At 36.3% G+C, this 26,187-nt stretch overlaps 1 protein-coding gene across 8 annotated transcripts in view; it reads left to right on the top strand.

The window, feature by feature from the left end:
• The window catches only part of LOC134748806 (small conductance calcium-activated potassium channel protein), a 246,757-nt gene that overhangs the window by 86,060 nt on the left and 134,510 nt on the right, over positions 1-26,187 (top strand). For all 8 annotated transcript variants that reach the window (XM_063683605.1, XM_063683604.1, XM_063683603.1 and 5 more), the window contains exons 2-3: positions 6,978-7,723; positions 9,110-9,211. In XM_063683605.1, coding sequence (XP_063539675.1) covers positions 6,983-7,723; positions 9,110-9,211 — 843 coding nt within the window. In that variant the 5' untranslated portion in view covers positions 6,978-6,982. The remainder of the gene's footprint in view (positions 1-6,977; positions 7,724-9,109; positions 9,212-26,187) is intronic.

The raw sequence follows: 26,187 nt of genomic DNA, 5'->3' as shown, positions 1-26,187 counted from the left end.
GAAAAAATATTAAAGTAACGCAGTTGAGCACAAAAGCACTTTTTTAGCAATATAATGAAGAGCGCTTCACCGTAATTCGGACATCTGTAGTGCTTCTTGACCGATATTCATGATATTTTTTTTCATTCAAAGCAACTTCGACCTTATCATGAACGCCGCAACAACCAGTGCAAATGAAATTGTAATTCCTCATATTTGAATGTCGTTAGTGCTTATTAAACAAACAAACAAAAAATTAAACAAAGAGTGGGTCTTAAGAGAGGCTAAGGTGCTTTCAGTGGGGTTTTAACGGTGCTCTATAGAATTATTTGTCGTAGAACGAAGAGGGGCTCAAATCACCTTTAATACTCGGTTTCCTGTTATTTGAAAAGCTTCGACGCGGTTGAAAAGACAAAGTTGATTGAGCTGGGAAATAATTAAACGATCCCACAAAAATTCATAATTTCAGTAATAATAATTTCAATATTAATCTATTTGTGAAATGAAAATTTATTTATATCGATTTATTTATTTTTTCACTCTCAATTGCCCAAAGATTGACTGGAAATCCCTTATTGTGTTTGTAATCTGTCTTTTGTTACAATAAAGTTTTTACATACATACATAACTTATTAATTACTATAGATATAGCCTCCTGATGACTACGTATCATTATCATCATCATGTCAGCCGATAGACGTCCACTGCTGGACATAGGCCTCCCCCAAGGCTCGCCACTCCGAGCGATCCTGTGCCGCTCGCATCCACCGAATTCCCGCGACCTTCACCAGGTCGTCGCTCCATCTCGTTGGAGGCCTACCAGCAATTCGATGACTACGTATAGTACACATAAATAGGCCCTAAGTTTTGACTATTTGTAAAAAAAATGGTTTCTGATGGTAAGCGATTACCGTCGCCCATGGACACCTGCAAATTTTGATTCCTGGTTACCGGTTAGAGAGAATCACGCCATCACTACTGCCAAGCGACTAGCGGAGCGTTACGGGTGCACACCTTGATTCAAGTTTTCAATTCAAATATTTGCTTAATTTCGTTACAATTTTTACACAAATTAAACACATTGTAACTTATAAAGTACCTAATAATAGTTCTTACACGACATTTATTTGCATAACTAATTAGTAGGATTCAATTACAAGAATATACCTACATACGGCGGGGCCAAACATAAACTAAAATTTTATATTTTTCTGTTTTATTACCTTTGATATTAAAATTTCATACAGCCCTATTTTACCTATTTTGAGCATCGTTTCAAATGGATAAATATTTTATTTTTGCTAAAGACAATTGTTCCAAGCACAATTCTATATTCCCAGACAATCGAATTTCGAGTTAAATATTATTTATATCTTAAGAGAGTGGCTACTTGCGTATGCGTAAATTTATTTAAATCGCTTAGACAAAACAATTGATTTGAAGTTAAAAGTATTAACGAAAACCTTTTTATAAAAGCGTTTTTCAAGCATTCTGTTGATAAATTTTATTTGAGTGATTTTAAACTGATTTCATTAAGGTTTGTAGTGTTTGTAAATTATCAGTAGAAGTTATTCGCTCCCCGTGTTCTTATATTAAATTGTAATTTACGAACTGCAAGTAACTTTTATAAAATTAAAAATCGTGTATCTCAAACTTTGGCTGAACTTAGTTTTAGTTTAGTTTTAATATTTTTTTTAGATTTTTTTTGGCTAAGTTTATTTTATATTTTTATTTATGCATGCTTTGTGAACATAATACAGGCCGAAATGAAAGTCGAGTCCCTCAATATGCTTTCAAAAATTGGAGTTAACAACGAGCTAGAGGTACCTAGTGTCGAAAGAAATTCCTGAACGAAATTATATTCAAAGCGGTTTTGCTTCCAGAGTGGTGTTACGGGGAAATTCAGAAAATTGAGTTTTACGTCAACTGAATATAGACGCATTTTACCAACAATGACGTCTAAAAATTATGCAGGAAATATTTTGTCGGAACTTTGAGGGCATGGATGTTTTCTTTCGAGTTATTCAAATTGCATGATAAAATAGGGACAGTTTTAACAATTGTGTGACTTTATAATTCTTTTATTAGTGTTCCGTACCCAAAGGGCAAAAACGGGACTATTACTAAGACTCCACTGTCCATCTGTCTGTCTGTCTGTCCGTCTGTCTGTCACCAGGCTGTATTTCATGAACCGTGATAGCTAGACAGTTGAGATTTTCACAGTGATGATGTATTTCTGTTGCCAATATAACAACAAATACTAAAAACAGAATAAAATAAATATTTTTCCCCTCACTAGCTCGGAAAGTTGTCTTTTAACCTTCAAAACAAGCGGGGAAAAACGCGTTTTATCCACTAGTGGGGAAAGTAATTTGACCTTGGATGGAGCGTGTTTAAGTAGCTTGACAGATAACAAAACGTAAAACGCTCATGATAATGGTTCGTTCGATATTAATTATCATTAAATAAATGGTTTCAGAATCTAATAAAAAATATCAAATTTAGCTTTATTTAATGATTCTAAGTCATAAACCTTAAAATTCCATAAGAAACGTTTGTTTTTTTATAATGATGTTAAATATAATTCTGAACGCACAAGTCAGAAATGTCAACATTGTCAACAAATTTTTTACTTAAAAACTTTTCTCACCGACTCCGTAAAAATACACAACTTCCAGAGTTTTCTGTTATAATATCGTAAAAAAATGAGTGATTCCAGTGATGAAGATGATCTAACGCCTGTGGATGTTGCACTTTCCTCGCTATAGTGAGGGGAAAAGTTTTGTGTTACACACGGGTGCAAATGTATTTTACTTCTAGTGTGTTGAAGCACTCGCTACGCTCAGGATTCTATTTTAGAACCAATCGCTTCGCTCGTGGTTCAACTATAGAATCCTTTCGCTTGCTCGTGTTTCAATTCTACACTCGCGGGTAAAATACAACTTTGCACCCTTGTATAACAAATAACTATAAGTGGGGCTCACATACAACTAACGTGATATTTTTGCCGTTTTTTCCGTATTGGTAGATTGGTACGGAACTCTTCGTGCGCGAGTCCGACTCGTACTTGGCCGGTTTTTAAGTTTATTTTTGTCCTTACTGTGTGTTTAAGTTGAATCAGTTTCGAATTTAAGTAGGTACAAGCGCGTTTATTTTGGATTAAGTTTATGATTTTATTTCGTCGTAAAAAAAGAGTTTTCTGCATAAAAAAATAACTCAGTAGTGTGTTTTCTAACACACGGGGATAGAGGAAAAGGTTCACTTTTGTACAAATTTATCTGTCATTGTACAATTATATGTTTTACTTCCACTACTGACTAACTAAACTAACTATACCACTTCGCATGGTAGGCGCACTGCCAAAGTTGAGAAGTATCTTGAACTCGGCTTCTTTTGGGCAATAAATAATATATGACTATAATGAGTAGATCCCCGTGTCTTAAAATTGCAGTTACTTTAACTATTCTTATTTATTTATTTAAGCTTTATTGCACAATACATGAAGGTACAAAAGGCGGACTTAATGCCTTAAGGCATTCTCTACCAGTTAACCAATGGGTTAAACCAGAAAGATTAAGTAGGTGCAGTGACTTTTAAAGTAAACGAATTTGTAACCAAGACTAAATGAATATAAACTATATTGATAAACTTACACATATACTTAATACAAAGTATTCTTGTTTGCAGATAGGTTTTACTTCATCCTCAGCCACGAATAAAATGCTGCGAGTGGTCGCGTTTTTTATCGTGACCTTTTGAGTTAGAAATCGTGTGATCATTAATATACCAGCAGTAATATGATATAACGGCCGACACATTAAAATATTTTCCCCAAAAACGTGAATACTAAACGTCAATGATATTCCGGGTCCTAAACAAACTAAGGCCGCAATTTTGTCGGTTAGTACCCCGAAGGATAATCTTTTGTTATGAAAAATAATCCTAATTTTGTTGAGCTTATTTACATTTACGGTCATGATTCGTTGAGATGCTATTTAAGTCGTCATTTTGTACAGCGTTTCTGTTGATAGTGCAACCAAAAAAGCATTTACGTAAAGTAAGGTTAGTGTCATCGGTATTATCTGTTGCTATCGACAAGACACTAACAGGAGACATGTTAGCGCTTATCTCTCAGATGCCTAATTTGACTCGAAAAAAGGACACTTAATATAGTAGTAAGTAAGTAAATATACTTTATTGTGCACCATAAAGTTAAAAAAATACACAGAAAGCGAAATAAAATAAGCGAATAGTAGCTTCTATATTACTAATTATCTATTAGAGTTTATAGGTAGTTACGCACTTTCGTATGACTGCCGCAGTAGCGGGGCGAGGCAGGCGCATCGCGTAAAGTATGAATTTTTTCAAATGTTTTTTAGGCCTCAGACCCTAATCCAAGCCTTTGTTTCTTTTACTAAGATACTAGATAAAATTAGATACTAGAGAAGAAAGGTGTAATTTTTTTCAAAGGTACGTTTTCATAAGTCACACTGTCGCAGCTTTTGAAGGATCAGAAGTTGGCGTAGGCGTGATAACTCACTTTTTCTTTTTCATCCCAATCTCGCAGGTACGCAATATATTTCCTACATCCTCACAGTTCGTTTGTTGTATGTATCCTCATCTAACACCGGGTATCCTCTTGGGTCAACAAAAGCTAAGGTAATCCGCGACTCCCTCCGCGAGTCCCTGTGGAGAAAACAGAAAATATTTTACTGTTTCTAGTAAGAAAAGGAAAAATAAAACTTCGCTTTGCGAAACAATACTGACAATGTCTACAAAATGTCCAGATTCAACAGCGATTTAATATCGTATAGGTACTATACTATAGGTAGGTACGAGTATATGTTCAGCGGTGAGGTGGAATGGCTGGTTCAGTAAGGCGAGGAAGAAAAGCCCGTCTTGATGGTCACAATTTATTGTAATATGAAGGATAGATTCTAATGTTATCCGTTTACATGGAAACAGAAAAAGTAAAATAACAGAGTGTAAAAAGGAGTTAATACATTATATAACAAGTATGTTCTGTTGGACTTGCCAACAGTATATTCTATGGATTTAACTACCAATATTTATTGAGCAAAATTCTACATCTTTTAGAACCTTATACGATTCATAATCTAAGCTAACATGTCCTTAGATCAAGTGCATTGGTTTTGATTTTGCATGTCAGTATTTTACTAATCAAGTTGAATATTTAAAATCATTACCTTCAAGAAAGTATTATATCGCATTAGAGAAATGTTTCATGTTTCGTTAAGAGTCTGTGTCGAAAGAGAAGAGTCGTGGTATTTGGCCCCATATATTCCCACGAGGGGTCCCTTTGTTTGATATAATTATTGAAAGTCATAATGTAATGATTGTCATATTATCAGTAGTCCTAATTCTGAAACCGTTAAATTTTTAGGATTTTCCTAAGGTTATCCTATAGATAGGTTATGTTAGGTTAGGTTTGTTTTATGGCAATCCTGAAAAGTTACGCGTTTCTGAGATAAACCAATTTATGACGAACGAAAATGTGGACAAACAATACATTATGACTTAAAACTTTATGGGAAATAATATAGACCCATTCCACGACTCTTCTCTTTCCGCACAGACTCTATAATTGTTGAAGTCCTCAGTTAGTTTTTATGTTTTAGCCAATTTGAAGTACCTATTAAATTTGACAGAAAAAAACTACTAAAATTCTGCCACAAGAGAAATGAACAGACATTTGCACAAGCTTTTCACGCAACACTATAATTTAGTCATAAAAGTATTATTCAAATTGAAACAATCAACACTAAATACACGTAGTTGTCAACCGTGCGAAACGCAATTCTACGATAAATACGTTGTGGAAGGAAATGGCGGTCTCCTTAATTAGTTTTTTCATGACTTGTTTGCGGAGGTGGGTAACAGGTTTCGAGCGGTCTAGTCTCGACATATTACATTTCTAAGTATCTACTTATGTTAATGGTTTTTAGTAATAGCTTTTTTTTTTATTTCAGAATGTTCTATTTGTACATCCCAATTTCTTTGCCTTATTTCAATACTCGTAATATAGTATCAACCTCAATAGAAAAGTTTATATAGGTACCTATTTATAAAGAATATAAAGTTCAGGTGAAAAAGCGCTGGTGGCCTAGCGGTAAGAGCGTGCGACTTGCAATCCGGAGGTCGCGGGTTCAAACCCCGGCTCGTACCAATGAGTTTTTCGGAACTTATGTACGAAATATCATTTGATATTTACCAGTCGCTTTTCGGTGAAGGAAAACATCGTGAGGAAACCGGACTAATCTCAACAAGGCCTAGTTTTCCCGTCTGGGTTGGAAGGTCAGAAAACTAGTGCCTACGTCAATTCTTGGGATTAGTTGCCAAGCGGACCCCAGGCTCCCATGAGCCGTGGCAAAAATGCCGGGACAACGCGAGGAAGATGATGATAAAGTTCAGGTGAAAGGGAAACTGTCCCAATTTTTTTTCATATGGCATATGTTGAAACATCAAGTCTCAATCTACACATCATCTCCTTCCTCCTCCATTTTCTTCATCAAAATTTTAAAACGCTTTTACTTTTCGTGCTTTTTGGCTTTGCCATTAGACATTAGATGTGGTAAAAGTGGAAGGCCCATTTTCAAAAATCCTTATTTCAACTGTTAACATAAAAAATATTCAAAATATACTTAGGTAAATAGTAATACTTTTTTGAAATTAACGTACTGAAATCGGTGCAGAAAAGTATGACTAAAATTTAACATTTATTCGCAAATTTATTTACAATACAATAAAAGATTACATTTCTTACAAATAATTATATAATTACACAAGTTAATTTAGTCAAACCCGTTCGTTATCACTTCCGGTGCATAGTGCCCATAATGCTCACGGCATTACCCCGCTGGATGGCTATGGACAGCCTCTGCACCAGAAACGATTCGGAGCGGGGGTCCTCTCCCTTTTGCCTAAGTCGACGGCCTAAAATAATAATAATAATACTAAATAATAACTCTTTGTTGCAGAAAAAATGTCGGTTCCAACAACCGACAGCACTGAAGCCATCACAAACTCCGGTTACGGGAGCAGCGATGAGACGGCCAGCTTATTGGTCTCCGGCCCCTCCGTTACCGTCATCGTCCCCTCGGAGAACAGAACCGCCAAACCCGTACTACAGCGACAAGACTGCACCACCCATCTAAGACCTCAACTGTCCGGCGGTCCCGGCAGCGAGGAATCCGGAACATCCATAAGAATGGAAGAAGGAGCCGCTAGAAGCGTGCCAGATATAGAACTTCAATGCAGAGACCAAGTGTCAGACCGCCCACAGACACTGGTGTCTCCCATAGCAACCTGCTCGCATAGGGGGTCAGTAACCGCCTGCCAGCTAGTGCCACACACGTACGCTAGATGTCGCGTTTGCGAGCGGAGGCAATCTACAGCGCCTATGTCAGCGCTACAGCTAGCGCGATCTGTGTCGCGAGAAAGCGTTCGCTCGGGGCTGCACTACCCTTGTGGTTGCAACACGCTTCACGCTGTCAGCACTTGTCCGGTTATACATCCGCCAGCCTTATTGATACCGGCAACAAGTACTAGAATCATTCGGCAGAGCTCTCAGCCTGAGTCTAGCGCATGCGCGGGGCACTGTCCTCACCACGCCCACCACCATCCCAGCGCCTCGCTGCGGCAGCTAAGAGAACCCGGTGACGGCATAGCGGGCATCGCAGCCGACTCTCTCCGAATAAATGGAGGGATGCGACCCTTCAAACAGGTAAGTGTGTCTTTTACTAGATGGCGCTGCTAGTATGAGAAAAGTTCGCTACGTTTATAGTTTGCAATTTTCATCCCGCATACCATTACCACAAGAAATATGATAGTACTACAAATTAATGACGTCAAATTCAATTTGAAGTAGTACTTTGCTGACAAACGCAAAAAGCTATCTTCGAGTTAAACTAATTTTCGAGTAAAAACGAATTTGTAATAAGATGAAAATGCTGAGTAGCCCGTCCGATAAGCTAGCCCTGAAAGCATAGGTATAATTACGGCGTTAAGAGAATTGCTGGAAGCAGCTGTATAATCACCGCAGAGTTGCGGTGGCCAACTAGGGGAAAACTTGGGCCCCTTGCGGATCGTAATAAGACTAATAAGACTTTCTCGGTTAACCTTTTATCACGTGTTAAAACATTAACAGATAATAATGCCAAAATTATGAAAATGGGGATATACTCGTATATCATAGCGCGGATTAATATCATATTTCCTATTTATTGGTAGCTCGGCATGGTAAATTAAAATTATTGTAGATTTTTTACCAATAATAACATCGGACATTTACGAGTATTTATCTGTCATTGAAACAAGTCTAATTTTCCTCAATGTTTCTCAAATTATATGGGAAAATGGCATTGTCGTTTTATAAATACGTCACAATAATTAAAAACAAGGAATTGTTTGGTCGTACTTAAAATATTTTGTAATTCAAAAAAAAAGTTTACTTTATTTTTTATATAATACGACTGTTTCTAGTGTGTAAGTGCCTTTACACGCTGTTAATGAGCCTACTCAAACACCCCTCCAAACAACTTGCGGTTTTTCACCAAACACTTACAACAATTACAAACTAAACTTACTTTGACGGGATAATTATCTTAACCTTTCCTCCGTCTAGTTTACTCCTCCTTTATTTATTCTTGTTGTCTGATAGTATATTGAGTTACTTAATGTATTTTAACGTAGTAAAATATAAATAGAGTATTTAAAGTAGTATCAGGCATGGAAGAAGATAGTTGGAGTGTATTTTAGATACCCTTAGATAACCAACACTACATAAAATTATATACCTACTTAATACATATATATTGTTAAAAATGTGTAAAAAGTGGAAGCCAACTGACATCATATTAAAAGTTCACTGACAGTCAGCCATTTATAACAATTATTTGAATTTTGAACTTTCTTTTATATCTATAAGTTCAAAATTCAAATTGAATTTGTACTCGTACAAGTACGCGGGAATTTACGAGGATAAATATAAAAATACGCTCATAATCATTGTAAAATCAATGGCGTGTAAGTGCTGTGTAGCCCTTGATTCTGGGTTCTGATCTAATGAAATCAAATCAAATCAGGATTTGATTGATATTTTTACCTACAGGGCCTGCTACTATGTCCACAAACCTTGTCGCAGACTCGACGGGCGCGCTTGCGACGCGCGTTCACTGAAGCGACCGGCGACACAGTTACCTACGTTAGAACGGTGGGCTCCAAAACTATAATGCACCGCCAATGTACTCGACTGTACAACATATTTAAAAACTAAACAGCACATAGATAAGTAACATTAGCAGACATTGGTTTCTAGGAGGTAAAATTTAATGACAGGGAGGCAGTTCCTATATCGATAAATTAAATTTTATTGATTTTTTTACCCAATACTAGTGATGATTAGTAAGTATCATTTCGGGGTCGATGATAAAATTTACACAAAACATATTTTATAATAATCTCTAGATTAGAAAATAAAATATGATTAGTGAAGTTTTAAAAAATCCATTTAAAATAAAATGGAGGATTTTGTTTCATATTAATACTTTTGATACAATTACATGTAACAAAACATGGAGTGATAACGGAATATAAAATAAAACACACAGACGATGTACCTATAATTGAGGTTATTGATATAAGAACTCCCTAGCTGACATAAAATTTTGCCTCCTAGAATCCGATATCTAAATATTAGTAATAAACTTAGCAGCATGAAACTGAAATAGGCAAGTCCTTAGGCATATTTAGAGATTAGACCCCCGAACAGAGTTATAATATTTTCAAAGTGCTTTATTCGATACGCCATCAAATTATATGGCTTAGTGAATGTTAAGAGCGAAAATATACTTTCGCTGTCGTGTTTTCCAATGCACATCAAGTTACACTCAAGAATATCTATTAGAAAAAATACCATGATGTGCAACTTTGCCACACATGTTCAATAGTGAACTGACGCAATTTTTGTCTAGCATCGCTAGAAAATATAGTGTCGCATTTACGAGTATCTCCTACGAGATTCATAACGGTAAGACGGAGACTCACTCGCCCTGTATAAGACAACTCCTCTAGTTTGCTCAGTTGGCTGGCAATATCGGGCTAGCTTGGCGTTGGCTGTGTTGTTACAAGTAAAAGCTTGCATAGCGTAAGGATGCAGCTATCCTATCTCATTTACATACGTATATTGCGTCCATAATTATGTACAATCGGGGACATTCCCGGTGAACCACCTTAAGGGCAAAAATTGTTTAAATGTATTGCAGACGGTCAGGCGATATTATAAAATTAAAGTGATGACCCTTAAAAATGTGGTTGTTGAAAAAAAAGTTAGCTCCGGTAAAGTTTATTGCCGTCCATTGCCTTTGTGACGGTCGGCATTTGCAAACTAAGATATGGAATCCAAAATGCATCCTAATTGGTTATCTTTATGGGGAGACGAAGCTTAGCCTAAACAACAACAACTAATAATCCTTACTACCTGTTGTTTGTCTCATTACCTGTTTTTAACCATTTCCTTATTAAGATAAAAATCCTAAAGGCATCGTAGTTGGTTATCTCCAATGGGAGGTGGAGTTTAGCTCGCTCGTAAGGATTGAGGTAATTTTTTTCTGAATGGTTCACCAGGAATGTCCCCGATTATACCTACTAAATAACAAAATTAAAACTTACAGTCAATATCAAAATAAGCTTAAAAACATAATGACCTAAACTAAAAAACTTACAAATAAAAAATCTGACCTAGGTCTTGGTCGTGTGGTAGGGTGCCCAGAAGGCTGGCCGCATTTCCGCGCTGTATGGCTATGCTGATGCGCTGCGCGAAATAGTGACCAGCCCCCTGGTCACCGGAAGCCTCAATAAGACAAAATCTGCCATCCTCGAATACTTTTACAAATAATGATAAATACATTCTTATTACGCCTAATCTGATACGTTACTTTAGATGCTGAGTGTACAAGTGTAAAAGCAAAGTATGATTTGAGTCCGTATCGAATAAAAGCTAGTCTATGCAAAGTTTATAATATAAGATTCGATTTATCTGATATTTAGAGAATCCAATCAAATGTAAACCATTGAACTATTATTACTAACGTATAGAACCGGCACAGAAAACCAGTATTTTGCGACAGAGTTCCTGCCGATTTGGCATCAAACCATAAAAACGGAGCGTGATTCTCGCGACCTAAACGCGTAAGCGCCATGATTTTTACGGCGCTTACGACGTTTTGGTCTCGTGGTACAAGTTGTGATTGCGACAATTTCATTGTTTGATATGTCGTCTCTATAGTAATAATAACTCAGTGCTGTATACGCATCACGCATTGTTTGACCTCCAATAGATTAAGATCCCCTAACCTGGGTTAGAACCGAGATGGATGTCGGTTGTACAGTCGAAATTGGCTATCAATGAATTTATCACCAAAGTAATTTGTTAGTTGGCGAATGTTTCGTACCCTTCGCTTGGTCGGAGACCGGTTAGCCCCCAGCTTATCACAAATAGCACAAATCACACGCAAATTAACACATGTGCAAAATTGTCATCTCATTCGCACCTTGTCCCCGGTTCACCGCCTAAACTTTGGAGTTGCGGGTATCAAGTTTCATTTGTATGTTACATTGTTACATCGTGTTCGCACTCTTGGAAGTGTTTGCTTCGGGAACCCATTATTCAAGGAAATGATACACAGCACCTACACAACCATCAGCTTGCTATTCACGTACTCGTATTAATCCGGTGGATATTAATTAGACTGCACTTTAGATCGATTGGTCGATTGCACTGCAATGTAGCTTCGTACTGCGGTGATTTATAACGTAGTGTAGTAGTTGGCATATATTAATTTGAGGATTAGGTGAAAAGGAATGAAGAACGACTTAAAAACTGAAAAAAATAAATTAAAATGTAACTAAGTATTTAATAGTTATGATGGCTATAATGGCGTACCGTACTGTGAGGTTTAAGAGGAATTTCCTCTCGCGTACGCTAAGGCTGTGGAATGAGCTCCCTGCCGAGGTTTTCCCGAGGGGCTACAGTATGGGGTTCTTAAAAAAAGGAGTGTACAGGTTTTTAAAGGGTCGGCAACGCGCGTGTAATATCTCCGGTGTTGCAGGCGTCCATAGGCTATGGTAACTGCTTAGCATCAGGCGGGCCGTATGCTTGATTGCCACCAACGTGGTATAAAAAAAATGGAAAAAATATAATATGAGTAGGTACTGGGTAAATCGAAAACCTTTGTATTAAATTGTTGAGAAATGTCGCACGCTAAAAACCCGGTAAGTGTTATTTAAATTAAGTTATATACCTAATCAAGAAAATTTAAAACGAAATACAATTGCAAATTCATTATATAATTAACCCTTTTGAACATACTAGACTAACTAGCTAAATTGTCTAGACAGCTAGATCAAGGACTCAAAAAACAATTTAGACTTAGTCAATATATTTACCGACTATTGATCTAGTGATTACTAGTGTACCTGCCAGTTAGTAGTTTGTTGTAGTAAAAATACACTACACATGGTAAACGGATTCTTACAAAGGAACAAAAGACAAATTACATCCTCTATTCGATTAATTAAACCGCTTTCATAATTTCAACTCGTATAATTTTATGAACGCGTGTAAACTTGGAATTCTAAATTTGTACGAGAGCGTAATCCTCTATCCAGAGATTTCCTGCCGCAAAATTTACACAAAGGGACGTACCTAATATAAGCTTTACGCTGTAATAACTTCTCATATATTAGCCAATATACTCCCGATCATCTAATAAGTTACTATAACAATATGTATCTATAAATCAGGATATAAGAAATAGTATTGTGGCATTCTCGCTCACGGATATTGAGCCTAGAGGTTTTCCTATGCAAAGTAAGTTACCGTGATATTGGACATTATTCTGCATCAAAGCACCTCATCATTTATTTTCGCACGTCATAAGAGACAAAGTGCTTCCATCTGATGGTAGCGCGAGCTGAGCACTTCATTTATTTTCTTCGCTTGAGGGGATTTCGAGAAGAAATCACTCTGAAACCAACGGAGGTTGAATGATGTACGTCTGAATGTGCATTTAAATCTAATTAACAAAAGGCAATTGAGTTCTGTCTGGCTGGGAGCCAACTGTAATTGGACAGAATTATGCGGGAGTTGAATATCGGTTAAATTATTTATGTAGGTGCAACGTCGAGATATTCCGAATCATACTCGGAAATTGTTAAGAGCGAAACATTCTGTATGATAAGGTTGGATTGACATATTTAAAGCTTATTTTCTCATTTTAGGTGAAACAGAAATATTTTAACGATTTTTTATTCTTCCATCACATAATCACATTATTTATTTAGGGGAACTTGGTTAATTTTTTAGCAAAAGTAGATCAAATCTTATAATGATTGTTGATCTTGAGCAATCTCACATAATATCGTTTAAAGAGAAAACGTCTACAAGTATAAAATAAAATATAATCAAAATATCTAAGAGCATTCAATTTGACAAAAACAATGCATTTAGCATTTTTTCCCGATTTTGATATGCGTATTGATAAAAATCCTTTCGCCCATTGGTATAATTACATAGATACAAAATATTGTACGTTCCTCATTCGCAAATTGACAGTTTCGTCAGGCATTTATAACACTTTTTTAACATTCAAAAGGTATCACTAAAGGTATTAAGTAAGGTCTAGAGTCTCTAGAGGTATATAAAAGTGACATTTTACCTATTGTTTCAAATATTGTTACGCCGTATTTAATCCTTTTATGTATATCTACTTAGGTATTCCTAACAAGTCCTGAATAATAATTTTTCCTCTTATAATGTCTCCTTTTCATATGTACTTGTTTCATAGGCCCATCAGAATTTTGTCTTAATCTCCAGTCATTAGGGACTCGTTTGTCGTAAATATTTAAGGGCAAATATTGTCTTATCATAACAATCGACAACATTCTTGGGAATATATCCAAGTCAGGGCCAGTAACCAGCCGTTGGCTACTTGCCCAGCTTCAGTTGCCCGTTATCCCCAAGACGGCAATATTTTCCGACTAATTTCGAACCAAGTGAAGCTGTGTCTAATTTGCGGAACCAGCAATTGTTTTTGTATAGAATTGTTAAACGCTGTTATCTAATTTAAAGGAACATGTAATTGAATTTACAAACATTATTTTCAACACTTGAAGTTTAAGTGGCAATTTGCTTGCAAATGGAAGTTTGAGTGTCGTTAAATAAGGCTATTATCATTTTGGAGAGGCGGGTACATAAGTTGGTAAACGCACGAGATGTCATCTGACAATGATTATATTTTTTTTTAATAAAACTATGAGAATACAACGTAAACGGGGCAAATTCAACATGACCTCGCATGCATGCACTGCAAACTGCATATCGTTCTTTTATCAACAACATCAGTTGCTGTGGTCACAACTGAATGTATATTATTATCATTATACCATCTTTGTCGATTTACCCAAGATATTTCATTGTGAAACACGGAATACAATAATATATGATTCCGATATATAATTAATATACAATAATATAGTCAGTTTTAAGCCACCCGATGAATCATATATGTATTGCTTTTTATTAGAAAAACAAGACGTATCGAAAATAAAAATACTAATTATTAAAAAAACTTTGGCAATAAAAACGCAAGCCAAACGTATGATATTAATAATTTTATCAGCAATCTCATTATTTTTCAAGCTTATTATTTACTCGGCCCCATAATCAACCAATAAAACGACCGGCGATAATGGTTCGTGCATAAAAGCCTCATTTAATTTTGCACCACTTCACCGGCCTGTGGTTACTAGTCAATAAGAAGATAATTACGTTTTGCCACAGAATATCGTGCTACAAGTTAATTATTCTAAACTGGACAAATTTAGAATATATTTTTTTAGAGAGTATCATTTCGCCGAAATTACAATAAACATTTTGAAAGGTATCGCGCCGGACCGGACAAGGTGTTTACAAATATCTGACGAAGTACATGTTCAGAAATGTTTGAGTGTCTCGTCCGCTCCGATATACCTGTTGGCGACTGTATGTTTCGTGTCTGTCTCTTGAACGTTATAGTTATTTTACAGCCGGTCGTTTACTTCATCTGAACTTTTTTATACCCTGGTGAGAACACCTAGATAATAAAAACTATACTAGGAAGTGTAATGGCATAAAGTTTTTTAAGACCGAGTGTATTATTTAAGTACAAGTAATACTTTCGAGTACAGTAAGCTGCAGAGTACGTGACTCTCTCTGCTTGGGAATTCTATTCATAAGAACAAGACGAGAACATAATATTGTCTTCGGTTACCGCGATAGTTACTCATGAAATAAAACCCGCGTATATATATATATCTTTACTTGAAAATAATTGTAGTGTATAAACTAGCCTTATGAACCGATTTTGCATGTACAACCAGGCTTAAAGTTTATAGTCTATGATTGTTCATTATTTTAGTATGTGGGTATTTTTGCACTTTGTAATTTTTCCTCAGTCACCCGTTGACCACGAACGCTGTAAAGGGTTCGAAACGTCGGGATGTATTATAAATTCAATATACGCGATATAATCCGTTTTCATAGTTTTATTTCAAGACGAGAACAGTCTGCAGCTACGTAGTCTACGTTTTGAGAATAATTGAAATGTCTACAGTATAGTTATATTTACTAAGAGTAGTCGCATGAACCTTTTTTCCGTAATGTATGGTATGCAATGTTTTAAGTGTAAAATGACACAAAGTGAAATCTGAAATCAAAGTGGTTTTTTTAATGGCTACGGAGAATTAGTGTTTAAGAAAGCGGTACGACTATTTATACTTATCTTTAATTCATAATTAGAAAAATTAAGATGACGTCTTTAACAGAAAAGAATATTGGTCTAAACTTAAATCCTTTTCACTTTTTTAAGTGTTGTCGTTTCATAAAATTTGAATTTGAATGGAGATTGTCCTAGAAATATTTCACTCTGCGCATTCTAAGACGTGTTCAAGTATGGCTCCCACGGGTGCTTCCCCGAAGCACCGCTACTTAAATTATAATTTATGCCAGATTTGACGTTTAATGTGCCTTTTGAGCTTTTGACGTAACGGACGTTATTGGATAGAACAAGTTAATATCAAGTTAGATAAAACTAATTACTACTTTTTTGCGGTATTGGAATTGCTAAAAACAAGTTTTAAACCTAAAAGAAAACCCTTAAAACGTTTCAGTCTGATGATGGCTGACTTGATGTCGTGCAAAGTGAACAATCTCTAGCTGCTCAACATGTACTTATAAGGAATATTGGAACGTCGAAGCTGCCTGGTGTTGCCACTGTTGCCCATTATACTGCAGTTATTCAGCAAGGTCAGTCACAGCAGAACCCAGCAAGAATTCAAATATCGCCGATCATCCGCATATCGCTGATTATGGCATGGTTCCAAATCGCCGCAATGGCCGCGTGTATAGTACGTTGTCATATAAATTATTGTGGTTCGGAGCGCACAATGCGTTCTATTATGACGCTAATGTCGTGATCAGGATGCGATATGAGGATCTAGTTAACATGCTGTTGTGTTTATGCGCCAATTAATTTGATCATTAACTTTGGGATTGGCGTAATTATTTAGTTTTTATTATACAAAACTAGATAAACCAATATTTCAGCTGACTGAAAATAAAAAGGAACATATGTTATGGCTTAATTCACGTTTGTAAAGTGACTACGAGCGGTATAAACCTTTAAAAAATATATTTATTGCAGTATATCTATGAGTGTATTTTATTTATGATCATAATTAAAAATAAATTTACATCCAATTACCCCATTGGCGCCATTTCCCCTTTCAAAATATAATTTGCGTTATGTTTAAAGCTAGTAGCTATTTTGAAAAAAAAAAAAGCAATTCCAAACACGCTTCTAAAATAGAGTCGCATCGGTTTCAAATGAATTTTGTGTCCAGAATACGTGCTAAATATGCTGAGGTTTCCATATTTATGACTTGCCGTAAAATACTGTATTTTAAGTCTTTTCAATCTTATATTCACACTTTGGCAATAAAAATGAAATTGATTTTATTAATATTCCTAGCGCGAATTTTATGTTTACTACTTGGTCGTTGTTCATGAATTTAAGTTTATTATACCTATTATCAAAATAAACTAGACTAAACATTAATATTATGGACCCCATTACTGAATCGTTGGATGTAACACGTGTAAAAATTATTAGAAATAAAATGCTTATAACTAGACGAACTAGTACTTACATGTACGTAGGAACTTTACATATATATAATGAGATTCTTTAATCGATCAAACACTTTAAGTTCTGACTGCCTGTTTAGTCTAAAAATGCGTAGCATACTTTTCAAAATTAAAAAAAAAACGGGTACCTGTAGGCCACGAACGCTGTAAAGGGTTCGAAACGTCGGCATATATTATAAATTCAATATGCGCGATATAATCGGTTTTCATAGTTTTATTTCATGAGTAACTATCGCGGTAACCGAAGACAATATTTAAAAAAAACCTTGGAGATAATGGTTCAATCCTTAAAGGTAATGTTTTATTAGTAGGGATTTTAACTTCCAATAACAATTTGGTGGCCGAAATCTTTTTAAAAACCTTGTTTTGTCTTTAGCGAAAACTGCAATTTAATTGGCCGATCCCTTTCGAAGATAAATTGTTACATGCAAAAACATATAAAGCAACATTTGGCTTTTAAAAAAATAGTCTCCGTTCCAACACGGGTAAAATAAAATTAAAATATGCCATTATTTTCTTTCGACGATTTTATTGGAGTTAAAATCAGTTTACAGAAAGCATCAAAAGTTAGCTGATTTAAAGAAAACTTATAATGATTTGTATGTACTTAATACATCCTTGCAACACCGCAATTAATACAATGCTGTATTATGGATGTACTAGTTCTATTTTCAGCTGGGTCTATTGATTGAATGAACGAACAGACGTCATACTGTTTCTGCATATTTAAAACCTGCAGCTAATATTTCTTAAGTACCTACTTACTGCTTAAGTAGGTTGACGTTTCCACAAAGTTTCTGTGAAATCGGAGCTTAGCAACGACTTAGTTTGGTGTTACAAAGGATGAGAGTGTGTCAACTTTGTTCAGAAATTATTCAAGAAAAAATAAATACTTAGAGGGTTGAAATCAAAATTAATAACAAATTCACAAGTTATAAGTAAGGAACAATAATTTTAATAACAAAACTTCCGTGAGACATAGACATATTAAATATATTAATAACGGGTCACTCACGTGTTTTAAGCTCGTGATGACGCTCCTCGGTACGGAGTGAAACATGTCGAGCGTTTTCGACTTAAAACACGTGAGTGACCCGTTATTAATATATTTAATAAGGAACAATAATGTATAATGTACCAGTAACATGTTTAGATATTAAGTAGGTAGTCAACAATTACGAAGGAGAACGTCCTGGTGCTTGGCATGCTAATGCCCAATAAATGACACCGTGCTGTCACTTCTACTGTTAATGACTTAAGTTTAAAGGTGCCATGTACTGGGACAGTGGGCAGCGCTTGGACGTCTTCCTTCTTTCAATTTCACCTTCTTATATAATATATAAATACATAGAAAACACCCATGACTCAGGTACAAGTATCTGTGCTCGTCACACAAATAAATGCCCTTACCGGGATTCGAATATTGATCATCTTAATATTGTGTTACTACTGAATAGCTGTATTTTGAAGACCAAATCTAGCCATTACAGAAAAAACTTTTTTGCAAAACGTTTTTGGGTGGCCTGATACTCAATTTTATTAGCAATGCGAGGTTTACCACAGCCTGGAAAGGCAGCTGCGCCAGTTTCCGATTTGCATAAATGCATAAATACTATTTAGATTTTAAAGTATTTATCTTATATTCACACTTTAGCAGTTAGCGGCTCTCAATTGTTCCTGGTTATACCGATTAGCAGAATATTATCAGTGCGTGACAATAGCTACAACACACACACACACACACATTGACAGACACAAACAGACAGACAGAGTGTTAGACACAGGAACAGGAGTTTGATCTAGTTAAGATAAATGTAATGTTCTTTAGCTTTAGATTAGGAATGTAGTCGATAACACCACTGTATATTATAAACACATATAGTAAACAAGGAATATATTTATCTACGTATACTCCCTAAAGGTGACTGTCCAATTGTAACTGCCGCTGCACTGCAGTTGCGACGTTACGCGGTGCCGCACTACTGTAGCAGCACGACTGCGGCTGTTGCGGCGTGCAGTCGCGACAGCGTTCGTTGATGGCTTGTCAATGTCAAGTCATATAATGTCATACGTACAAATAAAATACTAATTTACTTTTGTATTTTTTACGTGAAGAAGCGAGTGACGATAATGCTACATGCTACATGAAAAAGAAGACCAGTTTGCCTTTCTACAATAGTCAGAGTCCGACGAAGGCAGCTACGCAATATTAATAAAAAATCTGATATTTAATGGTGATCCTTTATTCAGATAATATTGCCGATTAAATGAAAAGCAATTCAACATTGAATGAGACTTAATAATTGACGAAATACAATCAAATTACTCAAATAAAATTAATGCAGAGGAAAAATTATTCTTAACATTAAGGTAAGTTCACAATGTGAAATTTTCTTCCCCATCCTCTTGCCTAAATGCGTGACCACCGCACACAGCAATCCGACGGAAACGGGACTCATGGAGTTCGTGATATATACGGGGGGAGTGCGCACTTGATCCACCTGCATCACGTATAGGTACTCGGCCGTCAGAAATGTGCGGCTGGATTTAGAAGTCTGTAATAAACGTCCCCTCAAAACCATGCCAGGTAGGCTCTTTTAGCAGGCCTTTTATTGATTTCTGCAGTGATTCGTGGGTTCTGGAGATGACGATGCGACACGTAAGAATAAAATTATCCAATGGTGGGCAGGCAGTCGTTCGGTGTTAGCAAAATATTACAGATTTATCTTTCTAAGTATCCATATTAAGCCAATTTTACTTTCCTTAGGTACCAAACAGTGAAGTATGATGAATAAAATAATTTGTAATTTACACTTCATATTGTCCAGTTGCAGGTGTGAATGGGCGACGGCACTCTATGATATGACCGCACCATCCATATAAAACTTGACGGGCGAGACAAGAAATCCTTTATGAAGAAAGATATTTCCCTCGCCTTGGCCGATAGAAAGAACTTTTAATAAATTAATTTGAATAATAAATGGTTTCCTCGTGTTGGTGTGAAGAATTACGTGTTGCACTGTAACACAGCCTCACACCTCATGCCTTGAGACCTCCGCAACTGTCAATATTCTAAATTTTAAACCATTCGCTTCTCTCGTGGTTCAATTTTGTATCGTTTCGTATGTTTGGATATCAATATGTTACCATGAGGTATTAAATAACATCTTTGCCCCTTGTAATAAAAATAAATGATTGCTTCTTTTATTTAGCTCAGGAATGGCTTTGCAATGACAAAATGAGAGATTGTCACCATAAACGACATTATATAATATGATGTATTACAATACAATTACAGTTGCCAGGAATATTCGGCAACTATTCGGTATTTGGCCACTTTGCCGGATATTCGGTATTCTATTTGCCTCTCTATCGCTCGTGCCCTGTCGAGCTTATAGCTATCCTCGCAAAACTACGAAAAAATAAAAGAACAGTTTATTTAATGAATCTATAAATAATATCGTCGTATTATTTGAATCCCTAAATCAATAATCTCAAAATACGCTAAATTTGTGAAAGCTGATTCCACAAATCTGCCTTAAGTTATATACCTTAGTTTTATTGGATGTATATAATGTACAAATTTCTAGAGAAGGCGGAGAATGTAAAGTTATAGCAAGAATAGTGCCTGGGCGTGGGCATAGATTTAATAATAAACTATATAATTATTTTCTGGATCAACAAGAGTAGAACCTAAATCAACTTCAACTGAATGCTACTAAACAAAGCCCTCAATGTCAACCTTACGTGCAGAACATGTTGAACATATAATGTATACACTTTTTTGGGAAACAGGTTTTTCGTAAATTAATAAAAAAGTAAAAAATAAGACATGTTTTATTTTTCACAACTCTTTATTAACTTTAGTTTTGTCCGCCATGATCGTGATATCAGCAGCTTGAGCCTTGAACTGCAACTTGTAGGTACCTGGAAATTAGAAATTATCTTTTCAGTTTCATGTTGTATTTTGAATATAACTATGTATTTTTGTATGTATATGATTTATTGCTTGCAAGTTACATATATGTATGTCTGTTTGTTGAATTTAACTTCAAATCAGTAAAACGGAGCTAGTAGCGGACAAGCTGTGTTAAACGATTTGTCTTTAGATATTCTGGCCACATCATCACAGAAAATAAATAGGTAATAGTGACCCGACCACCAAAATGGACTTTTAAATATTCGTAGTAAAATAATATTAATTTTATACTTACATCGACGTGATCCTCACAGCAATATTGTGTGTAACACTTGAAGTATTCCATTCCACATTTACTTCACGACAACACCGTCTTTCACGTAGGTCTTCGCGGACTATAATTTTTGTAAATCATTCCCACAAGTGGAAACAAGGTTTTTGATATATTAAGCAATCAAAATCTACTGTTTAGGTATTAAAAATTATAAATCAAATCGTAAGAAACTAGCGGTTTAACTGAATTTTTTTATTATGACAATTGATGACAATGACATCTTTGACAATTACGTGAGTGACGGATTTATTTACTATGGTTCGATAACTTTTACTATACGATGACATTATTATATTCAGCCTCGCGAGAAGGTCAAAGGTTTGTTGAAATATCTTCAATCCTCGATTATTATATCGCAGCAAATGTCGGAAACTGTTTAAAAACCTAATATCTCGAAATGGTTTTCGAAATAGAACATTAAAAAAAAATTAACAATCCTAATTAGAGATTGGATTTTGCAAGTAGTGAGTGAGAAGTGCGACTGTGTGCACGTTTTCCCCCGCAAAAAATGGCAGAACGATTTGTACGGTAAGATATCGCTTGGGCTCCTCCCTTCCGACGTGTCGGAAGCCGGTGTTGCTCGAAGGGTTTGCCAGACTATAGTTAACTTCCGAATTTGACACTCTCTTCTTCGGACCTATCATTCTAGTTTCCTAACTGGCTCTGTGATACTCGTATGGCTCAATATAGATTAGCAAAAAAGTTTACAGTAGTACTACAGTCGCCATCAGATATGTCGGAGCGACCGAGGTGCTAAATATATCTGAACATGCACTCTAGCGCCTTGACAATAAAGGCGTGTTCAGATATCTGTGAGCTCCTTGGCAGCCCCGATATATCTGCTATATATGGCGACGGTACCATCGGGGTTGTTTATCCGTGGGTGTAATAACTCCTTAGAACGTAGTGGTTATATCCTCTTTGCTTAAAACTACTAATATCTGTGATCAAAGACAATTCAGTGCAGGTGACAGATTTGACGTGCGGTCTGCAGCCGCAGTTGCAATAATACACCAAATACGCAAAAATGGCCATGCTACGTGCAGTCGGTCTCGTCATTCATTTTACTATGGAAATTGACAATAACACCGACGTGTCGGAGCAGTAGTGCAGCTGCGGTCGGGAAAACGTTAAAATCACCATATTACGTGCAGTCGATATCGTCATTAATTTTACTATGGAAATTGACAATAACACCGACGCGTTTGGGCCGCCGCAGTAGTGTCGGAGCAGCAGTGCAGCTGCGGTTGGAAACGGACAGTCACCTTTAAGGTCTATTAATCACCAGCGGAGCCGCTGCCCCAAAACTGGTCTTGTACTAAACTTACAACCTGATTCGAACTTTAAGATACATCAAAAATTTGCTAAAGATACGATAAATACCTTCAAACAAAAACGTCACTTTTGACACTGATATTATCCGGTCCATATCGTATCTTTAGCAAATGTTTGACGTATCTTAAACTTCGAATCAGGCCGTAAGGCAAGCACAGGCCGCGTAGCCAACGTGCAAATCGTTTACGCTCCGTAGCGAACGAACCTCGACTGTCTCCGTCGCACTAGTTTAGACTCGGAGTGTGAGTGATAAAGAGAGATGACTACGCTACGCCATGGAGCGTTAACAATTTGCACTTTGGCTAGGCACCCTGGATAGATAAAAGTACTGTGTTCGTACAGAGGGTCTCACTGTCTAACAAAACCAATGTTTAAAAGCTAATCATGTTGTCTCTCTCTAACACAATACATGACTTGTGTGATATAATGATATTGTGTTCTACTTATCGATCATAAGACTGTGCTTTTACGACTGCTTGGAGCACTATTGAATCAATTGCGCCTTAACGATTGAGAGAAATGGCAAAAGTGTGTTCGTGAACGCTTTTCGCATTCTAGCTAGTGCTTTATCTAGCGTAGGTTTGCTATCAAAGAAGCTGAATGTGATATCTTTATTCTACGCTAGCCTCTGCCAGAAACTGAATTGGCATACTAAATTTTACTTTCCATTTAATTCAAATTCTCACCGTTTTTGCGCTGTTAAATCCATACTAATATTATAAATGCGAAAGTCTGTCTGTCTGTCTGTCTGTGTGTTACCTCTTCACGCTTAAACCGCTGAACCGATTTAGTTGAAATTTGGTATACAGATAGTTTGAGTCCCGGGGAAGGACATAGGATACTTTTTATCTCAGAACTCACCCCTCAAGGGGGTGAAAATTGGGTGGAAATTTGTATGGGGAATCAATAACCGCTGAACCGATTTAGATGAAACTTGGTATGGGGATACTTTAAGCTGTGGGAAAGGGTATAAAATAACTTTTATCCCCGAAATCATCCCTTAAGGGTGTAAATAAAAAATGGGGTGGAAATGTATAGTGTGGACCAATTTGGGGGTGAAAAAATAATGGATTAAAAAGCAGATTTGTTTAAGAATTAAGGTACCCAAATTACTTATTCCACGCAGACGAAGTCGCGGGCAAAAGCTAGTATAATATAAACGCAAAAGCATATTTTTACAACTCTTTTTCACTTTATTGTTAGTAAAGTAAACGTCTCTCAAAGTAAACGTTTTTAAATGCATCGATCCAGAAATGTTGATTCTTGTTAGTAGTAGTAGTTTTCATAGTTTTATTTCATGAGTAACTATCGCGGTAACCGTAGACAATATTATTAGACTTATATTGACCGGGATATAGACCGTGATTACCTTTTGTATTGTTTATGAGTTCCCGATATCACCCGTCACCCGTGAACATGATGCATGTAACTGCGTCGAGATATCGGGAACTCATAAATAATACAAAAGGTAATCACGGTCTATATCCCGGTCAATATAAGTCTAGTGAAACTAACCGTGAATCATTCAAAATTCTAATTGACAATATTATTATATATTAGTCTAGTTATACCAACAGACGGTCGTATTGTCATGTAGGTAGAGTAAGAGTATTTTAACTGCTTTGCTTTGGCTTACTTGACAAATTTTACATAGGTACACTTATAAGTTTAAAATGTCTGATGGATGAAGATAAGTAGAATATACATAATTATTTATAAATTGCCACAGGGAAGTAACACTGTTTTTTTTGAAAGAAAAGTTTTTTGTTATCAATTAACATGAAAATAGGGGCATGTTATTATCTGAATATCTTTGAAGGTACGTGAAGGGACTTTATAGCTTTATAAACGTGTACTTAAGCAGCATGTTGTTATTGTTTACACTAGCTTGAACAGTCGCCATCAGATATATCGGAGCGGCCAAAGCGCTAACAAATATCAGAACACGCCTCTATTGTGAAGGCGTTAGAGCGCGTGTTCAGATATTGTGAACACCTTGGCCGCTCTGATATATCTGATGGCGACTGAACACTCTGGGTATTGTGTCGATATCCAATGTACTGGAATCTATCGACAATAATGGTATGTTACGATACGGTTAGGTACCTATTCGACTGTAGTTATTTGTAAATTTATAAAGTTGTTTTTAAAAAAAATCTAATACATACAGATTTAACGTAAAACGATAAAAATGCAATTTAAATTTAGAACATTAAACAACGAGAGCATAAAATAAAACCCGCTGCACCCGAGGCAACCAATATAAGTCGAGGATAAAATCGTTATTTATGATTCGTCGCGTCATACACTTAAACTTTCACTAGTTAGTTAGTTAGTTTTGCTGGGCATTTTCCGCAACTCGACATCCAATGTGCCTATTTTGCGTGAAACGAGGTAGCGCTACTCTAACCACCCCAGCTCCTCCACGAAGCCTAGCAAGGTCTTCAGGTTGCTAGTTGCTTCCTTTAGTGTGCATGGATTCCCTAGGTATTTGCTCCTATATACTTCTACCTGTTTACAGTCTAGGAGAATATGTTTTGTTGTTTCTTCTTCTGCCATGCACGCTCTGCACATGGGGCTGTCCGTTTTACCCATAATATGTAGGTGTTTGTTTAGTGTGTTATGTCCTGTTATTAATCCTACTATTTTACGTAGTTGGCTTCTTGGTGTTTTCAGTAATATTTTGGTAAGTTTGTGGTTCAGTTCCGGTAGAATTTCTTTGGTTTGCCTGCATGTCTTCATTTCATTCCAGTACTTGTTGTGCAGTTGTCTGTGATGTTGTTCTAGCTGGTTGTGTATGTAGGATATTGGTAGGGGCATGATTGGCTCGGGTCCATATGCCGGTGTTTCTGAACCTTTCCTGGCCAGTTCATCCGCTGCATCGTTTCCTCTTGATCCACTATGCCCCTTTATCCATTGTACTGTTACTTTGTTGCCTTCTTTGCTCACTTCAGTGAGGCTTCGATGACATTCAAGTATAAGCTCTGAAGTAAGTTTGTCGCTGCATAGCGCTTGTAGTACCGATTTACTGTCTGACAGTATTAGTATGGTTTCGTGTTTCACTTGTCGTCTTGTAATAGCATTGCAAGCTTCTATTATTCCTAATAAACTTTCACTAATAAATATATATATGTAACAAAAATTCGAACACGACTGTATATTATTAACAACTTACAGCAATTTAACAAGGTAACTTCAATATTATAAGTTTCCACTTTAGCGGCATAAATAAATCTTGGGTACGTTACCGTGTGTTTGCCAAAAGCTGATTCTGGGTTGTAAAATGGAATAATAATAAAACACCTTTTCTTAAGACGCGAGTTGCGCCGCCTGTAGTGTGTAGGTACAGTGTAGGTA

The sequence above is a fragment of the Cydia strobilella genome, chromosome 17 (assembly GCF_947568885.1).
Source record: "Cydia strobilella chromosome 17, ilCydStro3.1, whole genome shotgun sequence".
Lineage (NCBI taxonomy): Eukaryota > Metazoa > Arthropoda > Insecta > Lepidoptera > Tortricidae > Cydia > Cydia strobilella.
Note: the sequence above shows the minus strand (reverse complement) of the source record. Positions and strands in the feature narration are given on the sequence as shown.